At 59.1% G+C, this 26,132-nt stretch overlaps 10 protein-coding genes across 10 annotated transcripts; 4 read left to right on the top strand and 6 right to left on the bottom strand.

Annotated features, from left to right (window-relative positions):
• Positions 1-54: 54 nt before the first annotated feature.
• A1Q1_04847 (MSF transporter) lies at positions 55-1,842 on the top strand (the record flags this gene model as incomplete). The annotated part of the gene is made up of 3 exons (XM_014323085.1): positions 55-354; positions 399-908; positions 964-1,842. The coding sequence occupies 3 exons, from the start codon at positions 55-57 to the stop codon at positions 1,840-1,842; spliced, it is 1,689 nt and encodes a 562-aa protein (XP_014178560.1).
• Positions 1,843-2,007: 165 nt separating this feature from the next.
• On the bottom strand, positions 2,008-3,321 carry A1Q1_04848 (uncharacterized protein; the record flags this gene model as incomplete). The annotated part of the gene is made up of 2 exons (XM_014323086.1): positions 2,008-3,250; positions 3,290-3,321. The coding sequence occupies 2 exons, from the start codon at positions 3,319-3,321 to the stop codon at positions 2,008-2,010; spliced, it is 1,275 nt and encodes a 424-aa protein (XP_014178561.1).
• Positions 3,322-3,830: 509 nt separating this feature from the next.
• On the bottom strand, positions 3,831-7,180 carry A1Q1_04849 (uncharacterized protein; the record flags this gene model as incomplete). The annotated part of the gene is made up of 13 exons (XM_014323087.1): positions 3,831-4,097; positions 4,144-4,215; positions 4,312-4,422; positions 4,493-4,604; positions 4,664-4,849; positions 4,888-5,063; positions 5,131-5,149; positions 5,209-5,533; positions 5,585-5,664; positions 5,757-6,241; positions 6,647-6,719; positions 6,765-6,955; positions 7,115-7,180. The coding sequence occupies 13 exons, from the start codon at positions 7,178-7,180 to the stop codon at positions 3,831-3,833; spliced, it is 2,163 nt and encodes a 720-aa protein (XP_014178562.1).
• A 403-nt stretch (positions 7,181-7,583) lies between these two features.
• Positions 7,584-9,465, top strand: A1Q1_04850 (uncharacterized protein; the record flags this gene model as incomplete). Its single annotated transcript, XM_014323088.1, has 5 exons — positions 7,584-7,811; positions 7,858-8,030; positions 8,072-8,336; positions 8,419-8,744; positions 8,847-9,465. The coding sequence occupies 5 exons, from the start codon at positions 7,584-7,586 to the stop codon at positions 9,463-9,465; spliced, it is 1,611 nt and encodes a 536-aa protein (XP_014178563.1).
• Positions 9,466-9,549: 84 nt separating this feature from the next.
• Positions 9,550-10,728, bottom strand: A1Q1_04851 (uncharacterized protein; the record flags this gene model as incomplete). Its single annotated transcript, XM_014323089.1, has 4 exons — positions 9,550-9,870; positions 9,950-10,124; positions 10,220-10,454; positions 10,560-10,728. The coding sequence occupies 4 exons, from the start codon at positions 10,726-10,728 to the stop codon at positions 9,550-9,552; spliced, it is 900 nt and encodes a 299-aa protein (XP_014178564.1).
• An 809-nt stretch (positions 10,729-11,537) lies between these two features.
• On the top strand, positions 11,538-13,461 carry A1Q1_04852 (peripheral protein of the cytosolic face of the outer membrane, Mdv1p; the record flags this gene model as incomplete). The annotated part of the gene is made up of 2 exons (XM_014323090.1): positions 11,538-11,969; positions 12,019-13,461. 2 exons carry the CDS (start codon positions 11,538-11,540, stop codon positions 13,459-13,461), a joined length of 1,875 nt encoding a protein of 624 aa, XP_014178565.1.
• Positions 13,462-13,504: 43 nt separating this feature from the next.
• A1Q1_04853 (uncharacterized protein) lies at positions 13,505-17,304 on the bottom strand (the record flags this gene model as incomplete). The annotated part of the gene is made up of 3 exons (XM_014323091.1): positions 13,505-15,992; positions 16,037-16,125; positions 16,192-17,304. The coding sequence occupies 3 exons, from the start codon at positions 17,302-17,304 to the stop codon at positions 13,505-13,507; spliced, it is 3,690 nt and encodes a 1,229-aa protein (XP_014178566.1).
• A 1,092-nt stretch (positions 17,305-18,396) lies between these two features.
• Positions 18,397-20,104, top strand: A1Q1_04854 (uncharacterized protein; the record flags this gene model as incomplete). Its single annotated transcript, XM_014323092.1, has 4 exons — positions 18,397-18,406; positions 18,467-18,697; positions 18,844-19,131; positions 19,176-20,104. 4 exons carry the CDS (start codon positions 18,397-18,399, stop codon positions 20,102-20,104), a joined length of 1,458 nt encoding a protein of 485 aa, XP_014178567.1.
• Positions 20,105-22,884: 2,780 nt separating this feature from the next.
• Positions 22,885-23,934, bottom strand: A1Q1_04855 (uncharacterized protein; the record flags this gene model as incomplete). The annotated part of the gene is made up of 1 exon (XM_014323093.1): positions 22,885-23,934. The coding sequence occupies one exon, from the start codon at positions 23,932-23,934 to the stop codon at positions 22,885-22,887; it is 1,050 nt and encodes a 349-aa protein (XP_014178568.1).
• Positions 23,935-24,894: 960 nt separating this feature from the next.
• Positions 24,895-26,109, bottom strand: A1Q1_04856 (uncharacterized protein; the record flags this gene model as incomplete). The annotated part of the gene is made up of 1 exon (XM_014323094.1): positions 24,895-26,109. The coding sequence occupies one exon, from the start codon at positions 26,107-26,109 to the stop codon at positions 24,895-24,897; it is 1,215 nt and encodes a 404-aa protein (XP_014178569.1).
• Between the last annotated feature and the right edge of the window lie 23 nt (positions 26,110-26,132).

Consider the following 26,132-nt stretch of genomic DNA (forward strand, 5'->3'; position numbering starts at 1 on the left):
TGCAATCCGCAAACCAACCTCACACGACCGACCGGCCGAGGCTAATCGTGTGGCATGTCGGACAACTCGCAGTCGACGGCCGTGTCGCCGCGGCCATCGCTTGACCAGGCCTCGCTGAGCCAAACGGAAAAAGACCTCCCGCTCGGCATGGAGACGATCGAGATCAAGGAGGGTCCTTTCCACGTGCCGGAGCATGGCGAGGGCACCGGCGAGCAGTTCTCCGAGATGCTCAAGGTCATGAACCATGCGACGGGTCATGACGCCGAGGGCATGCATGAGAAGATCATTACTGTCGATCGAGGACGTGGGGACGAGAAGGTAGTCCTCGTTGACTGGGAGGAGAATGACCCGGAGGTACGCATACTTTGCCCGCAAGGAGGAATAGTGGCTGATGTCAGAACCCGCGCAATACGTCTGAGGCGAAGAAGGCGCTCCAGGTCGGCACGCTCGTCGTCTTCATGGGTCTGACCGCCACCAACGCAACGTGCACGGGTGCGATGGCGCCTTTCGCCGTGCCATACTTCCATACCACGAATATTGGCTTCGCCTTGTCCTCGTTTATGCTCCTGTTCCCGATCGCCATTACCCCTTTGGTTCTGGCACCACTATCTGAGCTCTTCGGCCGATTGAGGATCTACCAGGTCACCGCGCTCATCATCGCCCTTACTTTCATCCCGCAGAGCCTGTCGGACAGCTATGCCGGACTACTCGTGGCACGTTGGTTCCAGGGCATGGCGAGCAGCGTGGCCAACTCGATGGTTGGAGGAAGCATTGCGGACCTCTACTCGGCCAAGGAGCGAGGCATGTGGATGAACCTGATGGCATTTGGGATCTTCATCGGTTCTGCACTGGGGACTGTGCCGTTTGGCTTCGTTTCGGAGCACTGGGGCGTGCAATGGGTCTACGGCGTGAGTACTTGAGCTTGTGTCCCATCCGAGGATCGTTGCTGACAGTCAGATTCAGGGCATTGCCGCCGGTCTCAGCGCCATCACCGTCCTCCTCTTCCTAAAGGAAACGCGTGGTGACGTCCTCCTAGCCCGCCGGGCGGCCAAGCTTACGAAAGAGACCGGCCGTCTGCACCTATGTGCGGCTCAGCTATCCCGTCAATCCTTCAAGGCGATGCTGAAGACGTCCGCTGTCCGACCCCTCGCATACCTCTTCACCGAGCCCATCGTGACCGCCATCAGTCTTTGGATCGGCTTCGCGTGGGGCGTCGTCTTCCTCGGTACCTCGAGCACACTCCTCGTGTTCTCCCAGTACGGCTGGTCCTGGGGCATGACGGGCGTGATGCAGGTCACAATGGCGATTGGCGGCCTCATCGGCTTCATCTCAAACTACCACCAGGAGTATCTGTACCGCCGGGCGACGTTGCGAGCGACGGAAAAGCAGAACGCGGACGGTATCCCGGGCCCCGGCAAGGCGGCGCCGGAAGCGAGGCTGTATTGGGCGTGCACGGGCGGACTCCTCTTCCCCCTCGGCATGTTCGTGTATGCTTGGACTGGAAGGCCGCAGGTGCACTGGATCGTGCCCGCGATCTTCCTCACGCTGAGCTTCTGGGGAGTGTACTGCATGTACCTCTCGGTGTTCAATTACTTTGCGGACGCGTACGAGACGTACAGCTCCTCTGCCAACGCTGCGCAGAGCTTCGCTAGAAACATGTTTGCCGCCACTTTCCCGCTGTTCTCGAAACAGTTCTACCACAACCTCGGGTACCCCATCGCCTCGACTGTGGTCGCTAGCATTGCCATGGTGCTCGCTGCTGCGCCTATAATGCTCTTCCTCTTCGGACACAGGCTTAGGGCGAAGAGTAAGGCTGCCTCGGCGCTTGCGGGGTCTAATTAGACGAGCTGTGAGCCGTGAGCTCTTGCTTCGTGAACGACACAAACATCGAAGGAGTAGAGTAATAGAAGGCATAGAGAAGGAGCCGGGTTCATGGGATGTTCGGGCAATAGGTTTTGTAACAACAGACATAGCATTCTATCAAATGTACAATCTAGCATTGAGACATTACAGCATCTGCACGGGCACGTCCCACCTAGCTTCGAGGTCATAGTTCTCCTCCCCAACCTCAACCTTGTATTCGCGGTGGCTGAGGAAGCGTATCCTCTGAGCGAAGCCGTGCAGTCCCTCGGGGTCGGCATGCAGCATTTGGGCAATGTGGACCTGCTTGTGGCTTCGCCTCTCAACATTAGCACGGACCGCCTCCTCGACCTCATGACGGCATGATTGCCGAGGCAGACCGAGCAGACGCGGGTCGATAGCGTCCACACCGACAAACGTGACGGGGTTCCGGGCGACGTTCCAGTCCAGACTTACGAGCACGCAGCTCAGCACACCAAGCTCGTGGTGCACCGTCTCCTTGAGCGCCGCCAGGGTCGGTTCCGCAGGGTCGAAGATGAAGACGTACTCGTACCGCGCCCCCGGGTCAACGTTCCGGACAAGAGCGCAGTTGTCGAACGTCCTCGCGTTACCGTCTGCGTCGCTCAGGAGGCGGATCGTGTTGACGACCTTGAGGATGCCGCCCGGCGGCGCAACGCGGGTCGTGGCCACACGGGTACCCGTCTCGTCCACGGCGGCAGTGTACGGCAGCGCAACGCCCCATTGCGTTCGCCTGCCGATCTCAGAGAAGAGGACGACACGGTCGACGCCAGGGAACCCGGGGAGGTGCGGCCACTCCTGGTGACCAGTCCAGTTCGGGACAACAACGCGGCCGTCCCCGGCCAAAGAGCCACAGTGGGCGCGAAGCGTTCGTGGAGTCTCCGCGAAGGGCGGGGGGAAAGTGACGTTGATCCTCGTGTCACCGTAGGCATGCAGACGGAGAGAAAGAACCTCAGGAGGCTTCAAACCGCCCGCGTCGGTGAGAGCGAAGTGCCGGCTGGTGTACTCTGGTTGCGGCTGCGCCAGTCCATCGTGCAGCGGCACGACATTACCATCGGCGTCGATGTTGACAAGGCGCACGGTAGGGGTCTGCGGAGAACGAAGCCCGCGCTCGACCGCTGACGGAAGGTAGGGGATCGAGAGATCGTGGTAGGTCAGCTTGACCGGCAGCTTGCCGCCAAGCTGCGAGCGGAGTGCCCATTGCACCGGACCAGACTCGGAGCTGAAGTCGGCGACGATGTGGGTGCCCAGACGAGCGTCCGCCTGCGAACGCAATGAGCGACTGACACCTCGCAGCGCCAGCAGCGCAGCTGGCGGTGCCAGTTCCACGATCCGGTCGAGGATGTGCGGGAAGCACAAGGAGTCGAGCCACCTAGCGTGTCAACAACGGATAAACCAAAAATTCACTCACAGTTCGTCCTCAGTTACGGTGTAGGTTGCCATTTTGCCACTGACGGTGGGAAGCCGGGTGAACGTTGCCAGCGAGCTAGTTAAGTATTGTGGGCAAGCGATGAGTGAAAGAGAGAAAGAGAAATGCACTAGGGACCACGGGTGACACAAACAAATGCATGGCTGGAGCCACAGACGCCGCCGGCAGCACGCCAGAGTGGGTGCGCAGTGGGTGAAGACTTAGCGGCTGGGCAGGACTAGCACACAATCCAGGGGAGATAAGGGGTGATAAGAATTTATCGGCCTGTGGTGCAACCTTCTTCGAGCGCGCGCGTCCCGACGTGTACGTGCAGGGCTTACATAACTCCGTCAAGATGCATGCGAGTGCTTTCGGGGTGTGTCCTCATTCCTCCGCGTCCGTCACCGATCACCGCCGCGACACCGCATTCCCCGGGCAACACACGTGAGAGGAGCCAAGGAGCGGCGCAAGATACACGTACACAGTCTACAATCTCATTAACCTATGTTTAACTGTTTATGATTCTAGTCTAAGAAGGGCATGACTACCCGAGGAACGCGCTGTCGTCGATCTCGAGTCCGAACTCGTTCTTCGCCAGCTGCTCCATCTGCTTCTGCAGCCGGCCCTCCCAGTCAGGTCCCTGCGGGCGGAACCAAGACACAACCTTCGACCATATGAAGGCAAGGTCGATGACCCACATTGTCACTTGGAACTTGGCCATCTCCCACCTATCGTGCAGCCAAGGGCGTAGGCCAACGTTACTCAGAGACCGAGAGCCCGATAGCCCGTTCGCGTATCCCCTCGCGGCCCACTGAAAAGTTAGCGTTGCTCACTTGCGTCGATCCGCTGCCACGTACCTGAGCAGTGATGTTTACACGGGAAGAAGGCGAACCTAGAGTCTGATGATCAGCTGGGGAAGATGAGGAGAGCTTACTTGGTTGTTGGCTTGAAGCATGCGCTGGCATCGACCGATGAAGATGAGCTCCTGTCCGTCAGTTTCACGGCGGTCCCGGGCACCGACTCACGCGGGGTATAAGCTGCTCGCTCTCCAGCAGAGCTTTCAGCTGTGCCTTCGCAGCCACCTGAAGCTCGTATGCCGACTTCTCGGTCTGTTCGACCTTGTCCACTTTTTGAATCTGGGCAGGACGCAAGAGAACAGCAGAAGCAAACCTGTCTTGTCAGTCTCCGTGTGCCTCCGTGACTCACATGTTGGGATCCAACCCGATGCCCCACTTCTTCGCGATGGCTTCGACCTTCGGCACGTCCTGAACGAAGAGGGAACGCCAGAGCGTCGAGTAGTCTTCCCGGAACTTCTCTCCTTCAGTGATGTACAGGCCGTGGTCGAGAACGATCTGCCGTTAGCTACGGGAGACACACCTGAAGCTCACCAGCTGCGGCTTTCCCTTCTTCCAGGGGTGCGGCCGGACCAGGATGTTACCAGGATGCGGGTCACAGTGGATGAATCCCCACGAGAATGTCATGGCACCGTTCAGGGCAATGGCGAGGTCCATGACCTCGCGAAGATTAAGACCCCATGCCTCGAGTTGCTTTTTATCCGTGAGCCTAGGGGTTAGCTAACTTTGGCGCACCTCGCAGCTTACCGGCAGCCGTCGACCCATTCCATAACCAAGATGCGGTCACTTTCCGGATATCCCTCCTGCCTACCATACACCTTGGGGACGTAGATATCGTCCTTTAGTTCTGGTGTCCGAGCCAGAAGCTCTGCGCACTTTCGAGCGTTGGCTGCCTCATGAGAGAAAGAGGTCTCCAGTTTCATCTGCGAAGCCACATACTCTGCGACAAAGTACACTGACGTCAGCTGCAAAGCGAACTGGAAAGCTTACTGGGCAGATCGAAAGCTCTCTGAGCTAACCACATCAATGTTCTGAAGTCAGCGGAAGGGCAGGAGGAGCTCAGCTCACTTGTAGCTGAAGAGGTCCCATCCCATCTGTTTCGATATGGCAGGCTTCTGGACCTTCACGGCAACGACCTGGTCTGGATTGCCGTGCTCAGTCTTCAGAGTAGCCTTGTGCACTTGCGCAATACTTGCTGACGCGAGCGCCTCTGGAGAGAAGTGCTCGAACATGTCTGTAGGCAGAAGGCCGAGATCCTCCTTGAACACTTTGCAAACTTCCTCGTAAGGAACCGACGGGGCATTGTCGAAGACATGCGAGAACGCTGCTCGGTAAGGCTTCGGTAGAAGGCCCGCTTGAAGACCTGATGTCAGCTGAGATACTCGCAATGCAGCTTACCGATAGCCTGCCCCAGCTTCAGATACAAGCCCTGATTCGTGTCAACGACCCATCGCAGGCGGTTTGCCACTCGTTCGTGCAGCGACTCGATCTCGTCCGCCTTTGAGGGAGAGAAGTTGAGTTTGTCTGATGGTTAGTGTCTTCGAGACTTTCGTAACCTCACAGTCTAGTGTGCACAACACGCTGATGTTAGCTCGCGTGACCACTTGAGAGCTTACCCAATGTATCCCGTCCTGAGACTCCTCGTCAGCGCTGAGGCATTCAGCTCGCGGTCCGCAATGTACACGACGACGCCGACAGCGAAGAGAACGCCGAGACGTTCGCCCCATTTGTGACGCTTTTGCTTTTTGGCGGACTTCTGATCCGACGAGGAAGACGAGGAAGACGATCCGCCTTTCGTCAGAGGACAGCTCGAAGGTGGAGGTGACCGTGGGTAGCCGATGCGGGCTGTTGTGTGGAGCGGTCGCAGCGAGACGTGGATGCCTGCCCGTGGCCGGGCAAACATCGTGGTGAGCATGTACTTGGAGACGACGAGCGCGGCGTGTGCGGTTGTTGTGGAGAGAGTGAATGAGGGAGAAAAGTTATCGATCGATCGCCGCATGGCCCAGCCCCTGCTCAGCTCCGTTATGACGTTGAGAGATCGGCAAAAGCCAATGTCAGGTACGGCTCCGGCACTGGCCACGGCCTGCCCGGCGGCGATGACCTTTCGGAGTCGGGGCCGATGACGGTATGAAGATTGCAGAAGGCAGCCTTCATCCGAGGCAATCAACAGGCGCATGCAACGTGCACATGTTTTCTAGGCTGCTCCACTAGTGCACTAGGCCCCGAGTAACGCCATATACACGTTTCAGAGTCAACAGTTGAGGTTATACATATTCTGCTACAGATCGCTCGGTCTAGTGACACGCGAGAGTGGGGGCACTGGGAACGACAGTGCTGAGGTCAGCTCAATTGCCGGGAGAGTTAGACTCACGTCAGGTCCAGCTCGCCCTCATAGATGTAGTGGCCGAGGAAGGCGCCGACGACGATGGCGGAGCACAGGTAGACGTTGTAGGTCATGGCCACGAGCATGAGCTGTCGTTAGTACTGGAGGAACGAGAGAACTCACGAAGTACGAAATGGCCACTGTGATGGCGCAGTATCCCGCGCGGATGATGCGGACAGAGGAGGGAAGACGGATGCTGCTGTCAGATTGGCTTCCAACTGAGAATGTCTAAGCCACTCACACTTCCTCCTTGACGGGCGCGCCGCCCGCCGTCTCCTGGATAGACGAGTACGCCGCAGGATGCGGGTTGGCCGCAAGGGTCTTGATCAGGCGACGCTCGTAGTTCTTCATACGGGCGAGAAGGCTGGCATAACCGATCGTGATGCCGACGATGGCAACGCTGGACGTCAGATACAAAGCTCGGGGGCATCTCTACACACCATGAAATAAGCATTCCAACCCAGGTATAGATGTGCCAGCTGCGGAAGACGACGCAGGTGTTCGCGACCTGCGAGTTCCAAAGCATGTTCATCTGCCGTCAGACATTGCGCAGCGGCTGATGGCGGAACATCGCCACCGAGGAAGACCTACTGAGCACATGGGCATGTCACCCCCGCTGTGACCGCCGTGTCCACCGTGGCCGCCTCCGTGATCCATGATGTCGTATGTTGATGAGTTGTGAGGTGAGAGGAAGAGAAGAGTGCAAGAGGGATGAGCGGCGGTTCCTGCTTACGGCGTTCGAGGACGAGTAGCTGTCCTTCCCGCACCACCCCGTCGCAGAGCTTATCGGAATGGCGCGACGGACGTTCCTGAACGGCGTGCATTTCGGATCATCGTACGAAGCTAATTGAGGGATTATCGATTATGGCGGACTGATGAGGCATTACCTCGGATTCTAATGTGACAAGGGAGCCATTTTCTGTTTGCGGAGTCTCCACATGGCCACGTGACCAAGCTCGAGCGGCGGACGATGGGATGTTGAGCGGCAAAAGTCGAGGAAGACAGACCGAGCGCCTTTCTTCGATCGCCCAACGCTCATCGACATCGACGAAGTGAAACGATGCTGGTGGCCACGGTGCTTCCACGACGAATATCCGTCGGACGATGTGCGCGGGCACAGTGCCGGGCTTTCTCCGCCTCACCTCCTCACAGGCGGAAGGCGTCCGAACTCGAGACGGTACTTCGCGCGCAGGATCCCTTTGATCGGATACAGTTCTTCCCCGACCTGCAGTTTCCAAAGGAGGCGAACAACTACAAAAGCCGAATGGCTTGGCTGTCAGGTGGCCTGGTGAGTTGCAGCATCGGGGTTTGCTGACTCGCAGTTCTCGAGCAAGGTTGAGGCAGAACCGCATCTCGTGCCGTTCTGGACTCTCATCGTGCACATCAACCGGACATGGTTCGTGAAGAATGTTGAGGACGGGACCCGCAAGTTGAGGTTCAAGCAAACCCAGTGGCCGACGGCGCAGATGTTCACGATAGCCGCTGTACCGGAGACACACTGGGCACAGTGAGTTTAGACTCGCTGCTCTCTCCGAAACTAACAATCAGCGGCCTCGTCCTGACGCCGGACTCGTTTGACATGGCTGTGTGCTCGGAGGACCCTTCACTGGAGCGCATTGTGCGAGGCGACAATGCGCATCTCTTTCCGCATTACGATCCACTGTTTGCGGCGAAGTTCGCGTACGGCCCGCCGAAGATGAGCCGAGAGCTGCTCCAGGCGATCGCGGACAGGCAGCCCCTGCTATACTCTGCGTCGCAGGGGAAGACGATGCTTGCGGACAAATTGCGGGAAGTGAACATACTAGGAGACACGGTGAGCTTAAGCATCGTCTGCGTCCCAGCTAATATCGCAGTCTTCGTTCATCTTCCCGCACTACAAACTCATCTATCGACAGACGAACGACCCCGACAAGGAGGCGTACTTCGACACGGGAGAGGTGCAGAACGGCGGCCTGCGGCCTCTGGTTCGCATACCTGGGGGCTTTGGACGCAGGTCCGAGGACGATCTTGCTGGCCCGAATCGTCCTGTGCATATGCAGTGGATCCCTGCTCAGAACACAATCGCCATCGGTCACTGCCCACCCTCCCACTCGGCAGAGCTGCACGAGTTTCTCATCTCCTCGATGCGGAGCAATCCCATCCAGAAGAGTGTTTGGGAGGATGCGACTATTCTGCCCTGGTCGCCGACGAGTCAGGCCGGTGGAAATCGGCTCAGCTTTGAGTAAGTTGCTCGCTTCCTGCCGGAACTGACAAACAGCACCTACACACCCGCATTCCTGCAGGGCAAGCCGATAGCCGATCCGCTGTTCCCTGGTATTCAAAGGAGAGGACCGAGCGTCTCGGAGCACCTGCGGAGGAGAGCTGCGTCCGTCTCTTCCACCGCTTCCGCCGCCGGCCCGTCAAATGTGGCCGGTTCTGCTGGTACCCGGCCAACGGCCAAAGCGGGACCAACAGTAACCGATAGTCGCGAGCAGGTCGAGACGCGGAACCGTCTTCTTCGCCAAAGACTGCGCGAACAGGTCCAGCGTCAGCGAGCATGGGCTGCTGTTGGGTCCGATGACGGCAGAGTGACGCCCGGTACGCCGGGCGCGCCGTCGCAGGTGGTGGCTGCGTACGAGGAGAAGCAGTACGCCGCCGGCCGCCCTCAGCCGGCAGTGCACAAGATCATCTCCGATCCGCGGTCATACTACAAACGTCTCGGAATGGTGCCGGAGCCGAGACATCTGCAGTACTTCCACGAGAAGGAGGTCGACGCCGAGATCAAGGAGGTGTACCGTGAACTCACGCTTCAGAATCACCCCGACCGCGCCGCGAGCCCAGAGGAAGAAGCACGCCTGCACCACATCATGGCCAACATCAACGTCGCCAAGGATCACCTTGAGACTGCAGAGAAGCGCATCGTGTACCACAACCGCTTCTCCCCGACCAAGCTGTACCGCTGAAGACATATAGAAACGTAGACATCCTCAACTCCATTGTACATAGTGATACACATATGCATACTCTAGATCAGTCTATTGGGCCGCCTACGCAGTGCCCCAGTTCATCTGCAGGAAGGTGACGAAGCCAGAGGCGACACCAGCCTCAGTCCAGATCCCCGCGCCCTTGGATCCAGTCTTCTGCGCAGCCATCTGGTTGCTCTCGTACGTGCGCTTCAAGCGCTGCAGCTCTGAGAGTGTCGGCTTCCTCGCCGGCGGGAGGTTCAGCACGAGTCCTGCCGCAGCTGGCGGAGAAGGAATGGGCAGCGTCGTACCACCTCCAGCCTGCAGGTGCGAGATGATAAGCTGGACGATTGTGCTCGTCGTGCCCGTCAAGATCTGCATCGTGTTCGGGGGAGGTTTCGTCCTCTGCGAATGGTTAGCTTTGGGGCACATATAACCAAAGGGTTGCCCAAAGGAGGGGACAAAGGTGACTCGGGTGACTCACGTGCTGCGCTGAATTTGTCGGCGGCTTCTTCTCGCCCTTCGTGACTGCGAGCCAGATATCCTCGAGTGGGACTTCCTCGTCCCAAGGAAGGACGAAGAGGGGACTGTCCCACCGCGCCATGGAGCTCGGCTCCTCGTAGCGCATCATCATGTTCTCAAATCTGACGTCAGCTTCACTGAACAATGCGCTAGCTTGGCTTCAAAAATGCTGAACGGTCGAGGAGACGGACCTTCCCGCAGCCTGCCAAGAAGGGCCAAAGTAGACACTCACGTCTCGGGCTTGTAGAGCTTGCCCCGCTCCCCCTCCCACCCCTTGCACTTATCCGGCGGAGCAACGGGATGCACGGTGGCGACACGCACACCCGCCTCCCGCGCTGCACAGTAGAGCTGGTATCGGAACCCTTTGATGTAGTTGGCGGAATCGAGGATGGTGATCGTCGACGGGTTCAGACTTCGCGTGGCCGCCGTGAAGAGCGCTGCCCGTGCTGGCTTTTCGCTAGGAGAGTCTGATGTAAGCTTGATCCGTAACTACATAGCTGTTCGCCACAAGCGCGGCGTAGGGCACTTCGCTCTGCGCTTGCTGCTCGACATGGCACCCCGCCGATACTCACCATCGTAGCTCGCTCGAGTCACGTGCACGCTCTCATCGTCCACGATCGTGACAGCGGTGATAGGACCGCCCTCGCCAGCCTTGAGCTTGTCCTCGAAGTAGGCCTTGAGCTCCTGGGACCGCTTCGTCTTGCCGACGCACGGGAAGCCGGAGACGGTGACGAGCGCCATGCCGGTGGTGGTGACTGGAGGTGGATGGGGGTGGAGGTGCAGAAAGCAAAATAGAGGCGGCGGCGTGTTTCGTCATTGGCCGCTGATGCGGGGCAGATTGAAACCACATGGCTGGGTCTGTCGGACATCCGACTTTCGCTGCGTCGCCTATCCACTTCTCGGCCTCTGCATCTCCTTTTCCACTGCGACGCTCCCCTTCTTGTTTACATAGACCTTGCACTGTACACTCTAAGCATCGACCTCGACTGCACCGGTACCGGCACTCGGCACACACGACTCCACATACGATCCGGCCCCACTTTGCGCCTTGAGAGGAGAGCAGCGCCATGTCTCGCGACGCGTCAGGGTCGACGCTGTCGTCGCTGACGAACGCGGCGTCGGACACATACACGATCGCGCGCGAGGCTGTGCTGACGCCGTTTTCGACCGACCACCGGCGCGGGGAGAGTATCAAGATTCTGTCCGACTGTAAGTTCTCTCGTTGTCTCGGCTATATGGAGATGACCGACTCCATCGTTTGGGTGCGGGGTGTGCGGATGTTTCTGCTATGGTCGCCGTGCGCTCGCTCTGGACCTCCACTGCGTACTGCCGTGCATGCCGTGCCGGGGTGCATGACATGTAGGACCGGCACTGCACTCTTGACCATTATCGCCACCACCGTATTCACCATGATCTTCACGCTGACGTACATAGTTGCGCCATCGCTGATGCAGCCGCGATACTCGAAGGGTCTGGCTGGCCGTTCTTCCTCGCCCATGCCCCAGCGGCCGGGATTGCTGCGGCTCCCGACCAACATCCCGGGACTGAACATGGGTCCCGTTCAGCCGACGTCGTCAACAGGCATTCAGATCCTTGAGCGGGCAGACGCACTCACCCGACTGTCACTCGACGACGAGGCGCCAACCGTCTCACTCATTCGCGGCTTCAAGGCGACTATCCCGACAAGCGAGCTGTCGAAGCAGCGCCGGCGACTGATTCGTGGCGGACTCGTCGACGAGGATCTCGGCGGCAAACTGGGTCTGAAGGCCCTGGGAGACCGCGCGCGAGGTCTGCTGACAGACGGGAGCGACGAGATCGAGGCGCAGCACGAGGCAAAGCGAAAGGACAAGCGCAGCCGGCGGAAAAAGCTGAGAGAACGGAGGTCCACCATGGCCCATCTCGAGGGAAAACTGCATCTCGAAGATTTGCTTCAGCAGGCCGACGAGATTGCGCAGGACAAGGACAACCTGGCCGTTAGGCAGGTGAGTACCGCTGAGCTTCAGGGGCTATGCAGAAAGCTGACAAAGGCAGAGCTTGATCAACGCCGAGATCAACGAAGTCTCAAGCAAGATCGAGCAGCTCGCCGAGATCCGGAAGCGGCTGGAAGCCTCCCTGCTCAAGCTGCAGGAGGAGGGACTGGAGCTCGACGACGAGTTGGAGGGTATCCAGGAGCTCATGGCTTCTCCATCCGTCACGTCGGCCGCGGGCGTGAAGGCTCTTCCGCCCAGTGCGCAGCAGACCGTCTCCTCCAGCAGCCGGCGACGAAAGGGTCCCGCCTTCCTGCCCTCGGAGCACGACGAGCTGCCGTCCGGCGTCGCCTTCCTGACGCTCGAGGGCCACACTGCGCCCCTGACGGCACTGGACTACGACGAGCCGTACGGCACCTTGGTGACTGCGGGGCAGGACGACGCGGTGAAGGTCTGGGACCTGTGCGACGGCGAGGTACTCGGCGAGCTGCGCGGGCACAAGGGAGCCGTGAAGGCGGTTCAGGTCGAGGACACGCTGTGCGTAACGGGCGGCGAGGACGGGGATGTGCGTCTGTGGGACCTGCGTCTGGTGGAGGACTACGAGGAGAAGCTGGCCAAGGCGGCCGAGAGCCGGAACCCGCTCGACCGGATTGCGGAGGAGAAGGAGGGCAGTATCCGGCAAGGCGGCGAGGAGGAGGAGGAGCGCAACCCCTGCGTGCGCACGCTCGAGGGCCACTCCAAGTCCATCACGGCGCTTTATTACGAGGACAGCACGCTCGTCACCGGCAGTGCGGACAAGACAATCAGGCAGTGGGACGTCACGACCGGCCAATGCGTGCAGACCATGGACATCCTGTGGGCCATCTCCAACCCGCCCGTCATCCCGCTCTCGCCGCGCAAGAGCCGGCGCAAGTACTCCAGCTCCTCGTACGCTTCGGCTGGATACGATGACCTCCTCCCCTCTCTTGACAGTCCCGGAGCTGTCGAGGAGCCGATCAGCCTCAGCGGGCCGTTCAGCGTCCCGACCCCGCCGTTCAGCGACGGCTCGTGGGACATGTACACCGACTTTGTGGGCGGACTGCAGTTCTGGGGCTACGCGCTCGCGTCGGGCTCGGGCGACGGTGCTGTGCGCATGTGGGACATGCGCACCGGCCAGGCCCACCGCACGCTCAACGGACATACCGCGCCCGTCACGTCGCTCCAGTTCGACGAGCACAACATCATCTCAGGATCGCTCGACAAGACGATCCGCATCTGGGACATGCGCATGGGCCAGACCGCCGAGCTGCACAAGTACGAGTACCCCGTCACGTGTGTGCAGTTTGACAGCCGCAAGGTCGTCGCGTGCACGGGCGAGAACGGCATTGAGGTGTACAACCGCACGACGCACGAGCACTCGCGCCTCATTGTCAACGGACACACCAAGCCGGCAGAGAGGATGAGGTTCATCGACAAGTACCTCGTCTCGGGCGGCAAGGACGGCACGGCAAAGGTCTGGGCCATGTAGGCAGCCGTGTAGTACAGAATATATGCATTACACTATACAATGCTTAGCGGCGCGACTGGTACTGGTACTGGTAGTACTCGTGCTGGTACTGATGCTGATGTGGTTCGCTTTGGAGCGAGGAGTGGGATTGTTGCTGGTTGTGATGGGAGTTTGATTGCTGGCTATAGTTGTGACTCGAAGACTGCTGGTGCTGCGAGTGAGAGGTCTGACTCTGGTAAGGCTGCGAGTCATGGTTGTCGAATTCGTACGCAGTATAGGAGGGTTGTTGCTGGGACGAATGGTGGCTGTGCGACGTCTGGCTGTACGGCGAGCGCTCGCGACGCTCATATTCGTACACCACTGTCTGACGAGAGGAGTACTCGGAAAAAGCAGGGTGCGGCTGGTACATTGACGACGAGGCCAACGACGACGACGAAGGATGCAGTTGCGACCGGATTGAGCTGTCGGGGTGGGTGAGGGAATGACTCTGCCCGTGGCTCTGGGAGCTCGAGTGGCTGAGGCTGCTGCTGAGGTTCTGTGAGCCGTTGTGATGGTGGCTGCTGCTGTGGCTGTGGACGAAGCTACTGTTCTTGTGGCTCCGCGTTGGTGAGTCGTTGTGCGACGACTGATAAGAGTCCATCTGGAACGGGCTGAACGTCGAAGCACGATGGTAGTCTGACTGGCCGAAGATGGACATGCGGTCGAACGAGAGCGACTTGGATGGCGGGGTAGGCTGCTGCTTTGTCCGCTCGCCCCACTTCTGCGTCGGCGTGCTTGTTGACATTGACGACGGACGCTCACCCCAGCCCGCGCGGGCGAGTGGGGATGTCTGCTGGCTTCCGAGCGCCGCCGCCTGAGCGCCGAGAGGTGATGTCAGCGTCTGCGACAAACCCGAATAGTTGGACGAGGATGGTCGGAGAGATGGCTGCGAGAGTGGTTCCTGCAAGCGCTCGATCACTGTCTCGCGGGCGGACGCTGCACGGAAGCCGGTAGAAGCCGTTCTCGAGCTCGAGAAGTAGCGCTCCACAGTTTCTGGCAGCGGCTCCGGAAGTCGTTCAGGAAGCCGCTGTGACGGCCGCTCTTGAGGACGCTCCTCGTGTCGCTCAATTGCGCTCTCCCGCGACGCCGTGGACCGGAAAGCAGCAGCTGGCGCATCCGAGAAGTACCTCTCAACCGACTCCGGCAGCGGCTCCGGCAGTCGGTCAATCGCCGGCTCCCGTGGTTCCGTTTGGTGTGATTGCAGGGTCGAGGTATCCTGGAGGTAGGTTGCGACAGGAATGACCGCAACTCTTTCGGGCTCAGAAGGTTCCATGGGCAGCTGCTCGGGTGTGACCGATGCCATCATTTGAGAGCTTGAAGGCTCCATGGGAGTGATTCCGCCAACTGCCGGGCCCTGGTCGGGCGTGAGAGCCGACACAACCTGGCCCGCTGTATGGTCCATGGGCGAGAGGCCACTGACCGCTGGCGATATGCCTCCAACGCTCGAGTCGAAGACTTCGATCGAGCCCATGACGGGGGTGGCTTCAGCGGTTGAGGAGGGCTGTGGTTGGATCTGGGCCAGGTAGTCATTGATCGAGACGGGCTGGGCTCCGGACCCGTTCACGGAGCCCTCGGAGTGGGGCGACACAGACTGACTGCGTGGAGGCGTCATGCTAGACCACCGAGGAGCGCCCGGGCCCGAGTAAGGAGAGATGTCAGAGTACCCGTTGTCGATTGTCTCGCCATCAGAGTCAACGACTTTCTCTCCAGTCTGAGCCACGGCGCACTCCATGGCGAGCTTCTGCAGGTCCTCGACCGTGAAGCCGCCGGCAAGAACCGCCAGCGACGGATCCTCAGCTGGTTCCTCCGGCTTGTTCTTCCTCGGCCGGCCTCTTGGTCGCCCGGTTTTCGTCGGCCCCGCTGGCTTCGGTTTGGGAGCGATCGCCTTTGGAGCCTTTGGTGCTTTGGGAACCTTTGGAGCCTTCGGCGCCTTCGTTGTTGTCGTCTTGGGTTTCGGCGGGCGCTTGATCTTCAGCTTGATCTTTTTAGCTGGGTGGGAAGAGGACTGACCCTCCGTGGCAGGCGCCTCCGCCGGAGTATCGCCTGCGGCTGCCATAGCTGTCGCTTCGGCAGCACCTTCCGTGATCCCCTTTGTAGGACGCTCAGCCGACGCCTCGGCAGTCCCCTCAGCAGAGCCCTTCTGCGAAGTCACGTCCTTCGCAGACTCCGATCGACGCTTCCGACCAGGTCTCTTGGGTCGAAGATCAACGAAATGCGGGTTGGTCTGCTTGGCGATGTAAACCTGCCACTCTTCCGGAAGAGGCGGGGACTGAATATCGTCTGCTTTCGTAACCAACCGAACTCGGTCAAAGGGGGCTGGAGCCTTCTGCTGAATCATGCGGTCGATGTACGCCTGGACTGTCTCTCCGGGAAGACGATCCGGGTTCCCTTTGCCGAACCTGTCCCCGATCAGGTGTGTCAGCTTTCGCTTCTTGAGGCAGACGGCGCAGTTGCACATGCCCATGCAGACGGGACAGATGAATGATCGGTCTTCCTCGTCGAACACGAAATAGCTGTATCTGCAGGTCAGTTCAGGAGAAGACCTGGGCGAACTCACCGCTTACAGCACGGCTCGCAGAAAGAGTTGGTGCATTTTGGGTTCACGTTTCGGCACTCCATTTTTGCACGATGTGTCTTGCGCTTGCACTGGTGACAAGCAACACCCGGCAGTTGCTGACTATTAGCTAGCTGTATGATAGATGCCGAGCTTACCGAATAGGGAATCTTGGGAGCTGGGGGTGGCTTCTCGACGGCGGGCTCCGGTTCCGTGTCCTCGACGAGATCAAAGCCTTCAGCCGCCTCAATGGCGGGGTCCAGGGTCTTCCACCGGAAGTCCGCTCCTACACCGCCGACCTCGGGAGCTTCTCCCTCGGCGAGTTCCCCGCCTTCTCCGTCACCGAATCGCCAGCGCCTCTCCTCCCCTTCAGTCAGACTGGTAGAGTCGTAGTACTCTCCGGAATCGATCGCTCGATTGACTTTTCTGTCAGGGCGGATCTCGACGCATGCCATCCTCTGTTTGCGCCCGGGAGCGGGGAGGCCGATCATATGGCCCCATCGATCTCGATGCTCCTTCCTTGGACCTTTTTTCTTTTTGGACTTTGAGGAAGACGCTTGCGTGGAAGATGTTGGGACTGTTGGTATCGACGTCGTCAGACCGAGCTCAACAAGAAGCGAGGCGTTCTTGGACATGTTCTCGCGTCTTAGGCGCTCATCTGCTGTTAGTCCTTCCTCGAAGGGAATCAACCTACACTCGTCGTCTTCCTCCCCCTCAGCATCCAGTGAGGGAGAATCGGCTCGCAGCGTTCCAGACGACATAACTCCCTGCGCGTGCAGCGATGGGGGAGGGTGGTCAAGAGCGGGAAGCTGTGTCAAAGCAGCCCCGTGCAATGAGGGAGCTGGAGTGGCCAACGGTGGCATTGTAGTCTGACCTGGAGCATGAAGAGAGGGCGCATGACTTTCCAAGGGCGGGATCGTCGGTGCCGCCTGCGTGTGCAAAGACGGGGCGTGGGTTTGCAACGGAGGAATCGAGGCATGCAAGGAAGGGCCGTGAGAACCGAGCGGGGGTATCGAAGGTCGTTGTTGAGTGTGCAGAGAAGGACCATGTAATCGTAGTGGAGGAATACTAGGTGGCCGCTGAATGTGCAATGATGGGGGAGGGACAGAAAGCGGTGGGATAATCGATGGTGCGTGAAGAGATGGCGGAGGATTACTCAACGTCGGTATTGTCGACCGTTCCCCCTCTATAGGTTCACTTGCACCGGGAGGAGAGGGCCGAGCAGATGAAGTCCCCGGCTGAGTGTGGGAGGGGGGCGCTGCTGGGTCCATGTTGGATCTCGTTGTTGTTTTCTGGGAGGGAATCGATTGATTTTGAGGGTCTACGTCGGATTCGGCCACCATCTCATGCAATTTCAAGCGGGGTGGAGGCCGAGACCGATAAGCAGGACGCTCCTCGCTCGGCACACTCAAGCGCGGGCGGGAGACTATCTCTGCAGAGGCCCCTATAAGATTGGGTTAAGATCCCTGCTAGATTTGCGCGCGGTGGATGATGTCGACGCCGGTGTCGCTAGGTGTGATGATGGTGCAGTGTGTGAGTGACGGCAGCCGTCGAAGCCAACAACAACCGTAAACCGTCACCGACGTCAGGCGTTGGTGCCGACAGGTCTGATACTAAGACGCGGGAGCAGATGGACATGTGGTGGCCACGCAGAAGCCATGAGGTATGCATCACGTGATGTGCCCCAACGAGGAGGTTGATGATGAATTGGAAGACTCCACCCACCGCCGAATGCGGATTGATGTAACCGAGCATAACGGTTTAGGTGGGCTGGGCGCGTGTGCGGCGGCCGGCGGCAGAGGACTGCGCGCGCGCCGTGCCTGTGATCGTGAGGTACAGGGAGGTGCGCCTGCGACGCGTCAGTCATACCGTCCAGGATCGCAGGATCGCAGCGGCGTGTGGTGGTGTCGATTTAGGTCCGTCTTCCCCAAAAGTTGTGCGGTGTGGGGTCTCCGCTCATGCATGCCTCAGCCTGGCCTCAGCCACTGTGCCTCGCCTGCTGCCTCCCTTCTTTATCTCCTTCGACATCATCATCTCCCCTCTCTCCATCGATACATACCTGACAAGCTTGGACCCCTCTCAGTCGCCACCATCCCCAACGAGTCGTGACCGTTGACCACCAGCCCCTCTCAACAGCACAAGACCTCCTACCACTCCTTCGCCTCCACTTCCCCTGTGTCCCTATTTTAGCGAGCGACTAGAGTTGGCCTGTATCAACGAGCGATTGTTGTCACATCTCAGATACAGGTCACACTTGCCTTCCCCCACCCCTCTCCACTTGCCTCGACTCCGCCACAGGCGTTCGTTTCCGGGCCCTCGATCTATCCCCACTCTCGCCTCTCGCACCGTAATAAACTTGCGCAATGTCGATGGGTGAGTCGCGTGCTGACTGGACACTTTGCAGTTGTTGGAAACTGACCTTCACAGACGTAGCGCCCGCACAGAATGTGCTGTCTCTCATCCAGAGCTTGCGCTCTACCCCTCCCCGACTGATCCTTTCTCCTCCCTCCCAACCTCGCCGTGCCAGTGTTGCTCTGATCCTGCGGATGCGGCCCGCGCCGGACCTCGTGTTCGAGGGTAACGAACCTGCCGGTTACACGGGACCGGTTGTGCCGGCTGACGAGTTTGGAATCGGTCTTCCGTTCGATGACTTCCTTCGTCTCGGTGAGTTCCAAGAGTTGCCGTTTCTGAACCTGCGACATGCATGGAACCTGTGGGGCAGCTTGTTCTAGGCGGCAACGTGACACCCAGGTGACTCAGACACCGGCGTCACTGTATTATCTATCTGTTTCCGTACTAATTCCTCGCAGACTGGGTCAATCACCCGGACACGGTCCCCGAGCTGCTCTTTATCCGTCGAGCCCCTGCGGGCGGTGCGTCCGGCAGCGCTGCCTCTCGTTGGTCGAGCCACATTGCATTCCCAGGTGGTCGTCAGGAGCCCTCGGACGAGTCCTCCGTCTATACGGCCCTGCGTGAGACCTGGGAGGAGGTCGGCATCGACCTCGCTGAGTCGGACTTTGTGCAGGTCGGACGTCTGGATGAGCGTGAGATCACGACGAGTCTGGGCAAGCGCCTGCTGATGATTCTGAGTCCTTTCGGTAGGTTTTGCTGAGTGACCAGAGAAGTCCAGCTAACATTGCAGTTTTCCTCCAAACCTCACCGTTTAGCCCGACGCCGGAGCTTCAGCCGTCCGAGGTCTCGACGGTTCACTGGATTCCTCTGTCTTCCCTCGCCCCGCCCTTCGAGCAGAGCCAGTGGGCGCACATCGACATCGACATTAGCACTCGACTGAGCCCGCGCAACCAGCTGATCCGTTGGGCGCTCCGCGGATTAGTCGGCAAGATGCAGTTCGGCTGTATCCTTCTGCCCGACGAGCCAGACTACGTTGCCGAAGGCTTCGACATGAACATGGACTTTGAGCAGCCGGTCGACGGCGGCAGCGGAACGTGGTACGACGCGAAGAGCGGCCGACGGCTGTTGCGCCTGTGGGGTTTGTCTCTCGGCATGACGCTCGATCTTGTCGCGCACTGCCAGCAGGACACGATTCTGATCAACGGCAATGTACCGCGCAGCCGATCGACGTCGACCGGATCGTCGCCGGAGCGGTCAATCTTCGGCCCCAAGACGCCGGTCACTGTGCAGTCGTCGTTTGACGCGCACTGGTTCCCCGAGGAGTCTGGTGGTGCCCGTGTCACGACAATGACGCAGGGCAGCGGCACTCGCCGCAAGCCGAGCGTCACGATCGTCGACAAGCGCCGCCGCGGCGTCGGTCCCGGAGTCACCGCCGTCTTCCCCCGCTTCTCGTACCCCGACGTCAACTTCTGGATCTGGGTCTTCGGCCGCAGGTACCGCCAGGTCGTGCGTGCGTGGGAGGAGAGCGTTCACGGCCCTGACCGTGCGAGCGACAGGCGTGTGAACTGGTCGGGCGCTGCTCTATCGACGTTCTACGCCGCGGTGCGGAATGCGTTAGTCGTCGCGATTCTGCTCCGCGGCCTGGCCACGCTCGGCGGTGTCGCCGGTCTGACCTGGTGGCTCTTCCGCCACCTGGGCGCGAGCAGCGCCGAACTGTAAGCGGAGCAAGCAGTGAGCGTTAGCGAGCTTGGATGCTTGGAGAGGGTTTTAGTGAGCGGCGCGCGAGAAATGTGCACAGAGCTGTAGCAGAGGAGGAGACAGTGATGAGCTGTAGAGAGCAGGTATTCTGCCAGTCTTAGACACTTGATACAGAGAAGACAGAGGAGTTGGCCCCGTTGTTATTACTAGGATTTCATAGTTTCACCCGCCATAGGCGTTCATGATGTATCTCGCATTACACTAGGACACGGAAGACTCGAGCGAAGCGAGAGTCTGACTCCTGCCTCGATAAGCCGGCTACTTGCTTGCTTTCGCGATGTACGATCGGGTGTTGTGTATCCGAGTGTGCCCAGCCATGTGTCCGCACTGACTGTGTCGCTTCTAATCATGCCTCCGTCGTCGCCCAGTGCGCCCCTCCATTGTTTTCTGCGCCCCTCGTCCCCAGTCCCCCTCGGCCCCCTCCTCATCCCATACGCGCTTCAGCAAGAGCGCACAACCGCTCTCGTTTGGTGGGAGGGTTAAAAGCAGAGGGGATTACACACCTGTAAAGCTGTCTAGATGCTGAAGCAACCGTGCTGAGCAAATACTGAGTAACACGCTTGTATGATCTGCTTATCCAAGTCCATGCATTTGGGGGGTCGCCGATGGCGCAATAGAGGCAAACTCGATCTTTTAGTCCTCTCATTGCGTGTATGGGAAGTTCTGGAGCAGTCATGCATGCATCGAGACAATGCATGGGTGGTAAGGAGAGGGCAAGGAGGGACGGTCATTGAGGAGGAGGCAGGAGATGCGGCGAGGATCGGTGAATGAGTGAGTGCAAGACACCGATCGACCCAGTCCACCCAGTCCACCCTTCGCCCGTCTCTACGGTCCGACAAAAGGCCATGTGGCCAAACGCCGCTCACAACGTTCGTCTCATCACCGCATGGCCTCCCCGCATCTCCGAATGCTCGAAGGAAGATGCATGCATCGGAGCTTGCGGCATCCACTGCCAAAGTCTTGGCAGGGACGCCCCGTGCGGAGCCTTGCGGAGCATGCGGTGACTGCGGGGTTTCACCCGAGCGGCACACGACGAGTGTGTCCGTGCCGAGGCACAGGCAGGGCTCTGGGCTTGTGCGTTGTCTAGAGGACGGGAGTTCGATTCCTCTCTCTAGAGCTCTGGATCTCTGCAGGACGTTCTGACGCCTGCAGCTGGATGTAGAAGGGGTTGGGTGGAAAGTAGAGCGCCGTGGGTTCGTCATGAGGGTGTGGTGTTGCCGCTGTGGAGCACCGCACCCCTCATCTCCAAGCGATCACTTTCCTGCCTCTCGGACAGCTGTGAGACATATCTGGTGCAGACAGAGAGCACATGCATGCTGAATAGGTACCATTCCGCGCACAGAGAAGTGTGGGAAGAGATGATCTGGCCGATAATGCAATGGAAACGAGAGCGCTTTGGAAATGAGTGTGGCAGACCCAGGACACATTCACTCGCATCTCTTCCCTCGACGCACCCTTCTCTGATCTGTGAAACCTCCCCTCTAAGGTCAGCTCCAGCTATGCTGCTACTTCCTAGGCTTTGAGATCCAGGCTGCAGAGTGAGCAGAGCAGCATAACGGCCAGCGTTCTGGCACCGCACAGATCATCAAGCTTCGTGACTATTGCACCTGCACTCCACTTCCTTCCACTAATCCAAACCCGATTCCTGTATAGCCCGCTCTCCATGCCGACGAACTCTCTGTACTCGGAGTTGCATTACCGTCCGAGCTTATTCGACAGCTTACCTCGAAACGAGCCCCCTATCGTAAGCTCCGAGCGGCACGCGGCCACGGCGGGCATCCACCTCGTTGGTCCCTTACGACGAGTTAATCACCGCAGCTCCCGCCGCCCCGTCACTCTCTCCCATTCCCCGCCGCGCCCGCCGCAAAGCTCAAAGAGCACCCAAACCCATGCCAAGAACAAAGACTTTGCATAGCTGAACGGGCAGTAGCCTCGTCTATGCATGCGTGCGTGCTCGTTACGCTGCTATCCTCGTGATTGCCGCGGTGAAACAGCGCTGCGGTCTCCGCAGAGTCCACCGTGGGCTGGAGTTACTGGACCTAGCAGGTCCAGATGCCCAGCTTGAGAGAGGCTGTCCCGACCTGATTATATCGTACTATACACTCTTGGCTGAAGAATACTGATGCCTCAAATATTTCTCAAGGTACATGATCCGGACACCTCTCCTATCTTTTGTCATTACACGACCTTGCGAAGGTTGATAGTTGAGAGGCGGTCGAGAGCGCACAGCTACGCATGGAGTCCGGCTGTCTCAGTCACCTGCGGCTCAAAGCCGCAAGCATGTCCGACTGCCATTGCACTGGTGCGTGACTGCTCGATCGCTCGACCGTCTGAGCGTTGCAGCTGCGGAGCCATGCGCCCTCCCCTCCCTTCCCATTCATAGCAGCACAAGCCGGCTGTGCGGAACGAAATGGGCTGGCTGTGTGGTCAACGGGTCTCTGCGCAGTGCATGCAGCGCTGCCTTACAGCTGCTCCCAGTGTCTCAGTCCACGAGTCACATCGCCATCCCCGGCATCAGTCACTGGGCATGGCCTGGCCGTCCGGTGTCGAAAACGAGACTGCAGAAATGATATCCACATGGATTTAAATTAATGAACTGTCTGCATGCAAGTGCGGGCTTGATTAAACTATGCTCTAGAGATGATCTGCGGTCTGCTTTTGCTAGTCTACAATGCTGATGGTGATGGAGGCGCTCCTGGCGCCGCTGCTGACGGTGATGAATAGGAGGAAACGGTACTCGCTCACTCCACCGTCTCGAGCAGATACTCCTCCTCTCCAACTTCGTCCCGATACTGATCCCGAGTGAGGAACCGCACGTGCTCCTCCACCTGCTTCTCAGCCGTCTCATCGTCGACCTGGTTCCACTTCTTCAGGCCCTGCTTCACCTGCCGCCTGATCTCGGCGACAAGCACCTCCTCGCGTGCCGGAATGACTCCAAAGTTGTCGAGCCAAGCCTCCTCGAGCGCCTGCATGTCCTCGGGCGCAAACCCGAGCCACGCTGGCCGCAGCTGCTCGGCATCCACGATAGTGTATCGCAACCGGGGAATGTTGAGAGTCATGTTGAGCACGAAGGAGTTGAGCATGCCCATCACCTTTGTCCGGGAAGAGTCGACAAAGTTGCCAACCCAGTGGTCATTCTCGTCCTCCTTGTGTGTCGCTATTGGCGTCAAGATCAGCGTGACGCTCTTCAGCTGGGCAGGCGTCTGGAACGGCTGCACGCTCGCTGTGCTGAGCCAGGAACGGCCGGGGTCGAACTTGACGTTCAGGACGAAGCGCTCACACGCTTCTGGCAGAGGACCAACCGCCGCGGCACCAGTGAAGGTCCCGCCTTCGTATTTCTCCGTCACTGTTGTGAACGTCACAAGCGTCCGCGCGCCAACGAGGGCGTTGTTCGGTAGTCGGCCGGCGGGGTGGTGTCGATGTCGGACGACCGAGACGTCATTCAGCTGGCTCCGGAGCGCTTTGACGCGATCTGGCGAGAGACTTTGCGGTCCGAGCAGATCAACCACTCGGGTTCCGGAGAGGACACGAGCGTAGTTCCGCCTGTTCTTCAAGCCTGGGATCCGTACTCCGCCCCGACCGGAGATCTCGACGGGAGAGTAGACGGCAAGCACGATGTGACCGGCCATCAGGAGATCGACGCGGTCTCTCCAGGCCTTGCAGACTCCTCGGAGGGCGAGTAGTGTCGATCTCGGAGCGTAACCGAAGATCTCGTCGATGATGTGCGGATACCCATCCGCTGATATTGAGGTTGAGTCGTCTTCCTCGACCGTTATTGTTGTCGTAGCCATCGCTGAAGGTGCAGGCGAAATGGTGGGGGTCGGTAGGAGGGACAAGCACTCAGGAGCAAGAAAAAGATTGACCATCAAAGTTGAGTGAGGGGCAACTGCGAGGAAGCAATGGTGTTGTGATCAGTTGATGAGTTGATAAGGTTGGGCGGAAGGCTGGTGAACAAGCGGCGCAAGGGAGAGGAGATGATAATCGGTGCAATGGGTGGGCGATGCAGGATAGGCAATGGGAGATTGAAGGCGAGGTTATAAGTGTGATCGAAAAGTGTTGAGAAGCCGCGTCGAGAAGATGAACGATGACACGCGACAAGAGATGACCGAGGGTGGACAAAGAAGCTGAGCAAGAAAGCGATGGAGATCTGGCGCGCGATGACGAAGGACAGGGCCAGAAGGCCAAGCGCAAGCGGGACCCCGCATTCCAGTCAGCACGCCGCAGCCTTGGCCGCAAAGCGATCTGCGGCCCGCGAATATCGTTATCAAGGCCCCGCTCGCCGCTCTGTGCATGCATGTGCCCTTTTCGATTGTCATCTGTTGAAGTACTTACCTGACTGGAGACAGCGCATGCATTGGTGTGGGTGGTTGAGCGAGGAGGCATTGTGTCCGGTGCACCACATTACTGGGCCTTGGCGCAGCCGCCGGCTTCGGCGGCCTCGGCTGGGAACCAACCAGCCTGTAAGCTTCTCAATGAAACGCTTCGCGGCAAGAAGCGCTCCCCGTATTTCGTGCTTTGAGCCATGCATGAAGATCACGCAAGCTCAGACCTCACTCCGCGGTTTATCCTATGCTCACACGACAACGAAACTAGTGATGAAGCTCTGGAAACAATGCTCCGACATGTCTTGCTATCCAAAACATCATAGTATGTACAACAAAGAGCCTGGAACTGATCGACGGGCTCTAACGAACTATGCTACAAAGTGCGGTGCCGGTCTCAAACGTTCAATGCTGACTCAGAGGCACAATCTACTTCTTAACCTGCACTTGCTGCTCCGAGGCTGGAGGTGGAGGAGGGCTGGCGTCCATCTCAGCCTTGAACTGGGTCTCGCCGATCTCGGCCCTGTACTCTTCCAGAGTCAGGTAACGAATCTTGTTCAACGTCGCATCGACATTCTCAGGTTTGAGCGGGTACCATGTCTGGCGGGTCGCTTTGGCGCGCACGCCAAGTGCGAGGTGCTCCTTGACCGTGTCGAACGGCGTACCTGGACGGAAATCAAAGTCGCCCGGTGGGATGGACTCGAGCCCAACAAAGGTCAGCTTTGTATCGGGGTGCTGGTCCAAAGCAAGGCCGCAGATCATTGTGAACAGGCTGTTCCGGTTCTGCATCACGTGTCCGTCCCAGTTGATCGGCTGGCTGTTAACGTCGGGATCGGGAAGGGAGAAGAGCACCACGATTTCCTTCAGTGCCTGCCTTTTGGACGACACGACGTAGTACTGCCGTTGGTGGTTGAGGCTCTGATACCGCCTGAAGTGGTGCTGGATGACGAGGCGTTGCATTGGACCTTCAGGGACATCCAAGCGCGTAAACGCAGGCGAGTGCTGCCCCGCGTCGTTGTGCTTAAGCCGCATACCGGGGTACAGGACGACGGTCGGTGCCTGAACCTTGGTGAAGAAGTCGCTGCGCTCTAGCTCGCTGTTGGGCGCGTGGTAGCGCCTGACATATCGCACGAGCCGGGGCGCTGAAGCGAGGGAGCCGAGCACAGTGCGCACAGGTAGGGGGACGTTCATGACGATGTCAAGGACCTCGACGTGCTGGAATATAGCCCTAAGCCAGCGATCCTTATTCCGCCGGGACGTCGCAATGTCGAGCAGCTGCTGTTCCTTCATGGCTTGGAAGCCCCTAATGGGGCCCTCAGGGCTGTGGAAGGAGATGATGCGCCGGTTAGGCGAGGTCGAGTATGCAAAGCGCTCGTCCGCACGCACAACGATGTGCTTCGCCACCTGCGAGTCGACCCGATAGCGGAAGGCTTTGCACGTTGCCCGAAACTTGATCTGTACCGCCCAGCCGCCATACTCGAGAATGGAGTCGATGATGTGGGGAAAGGATAGGTGGTCAATGTGTAGCGGGTTCTGCTTCTTGTATAGACGAGTGCGAGGGCGCTTGACTAGAGCGGGGGCTAGCTCCGGAGCAGATCGTGAGCGGGAGGAAGACGTCGTCGACTTGCGTTTCCTGGGAGGCATCGTTGAAGGTGGTGAACGTGGCT

Source organism: Trichosporon asahii, assembly GCF_000293215.1.
Source record: "Trichosporon asahii var. asahii CBS 2479 unplaced genomic scaffold scaffold00070, whole genome shotgun sequence".
Taxonomy (NCBI): domain Eukaryota; kingdom Fungi; phylum Basidiomycota; class Tremellomycetes; order Trichosporonales; family Trichosporonaceae; genus Trichosporon; species Trichosporon asahii.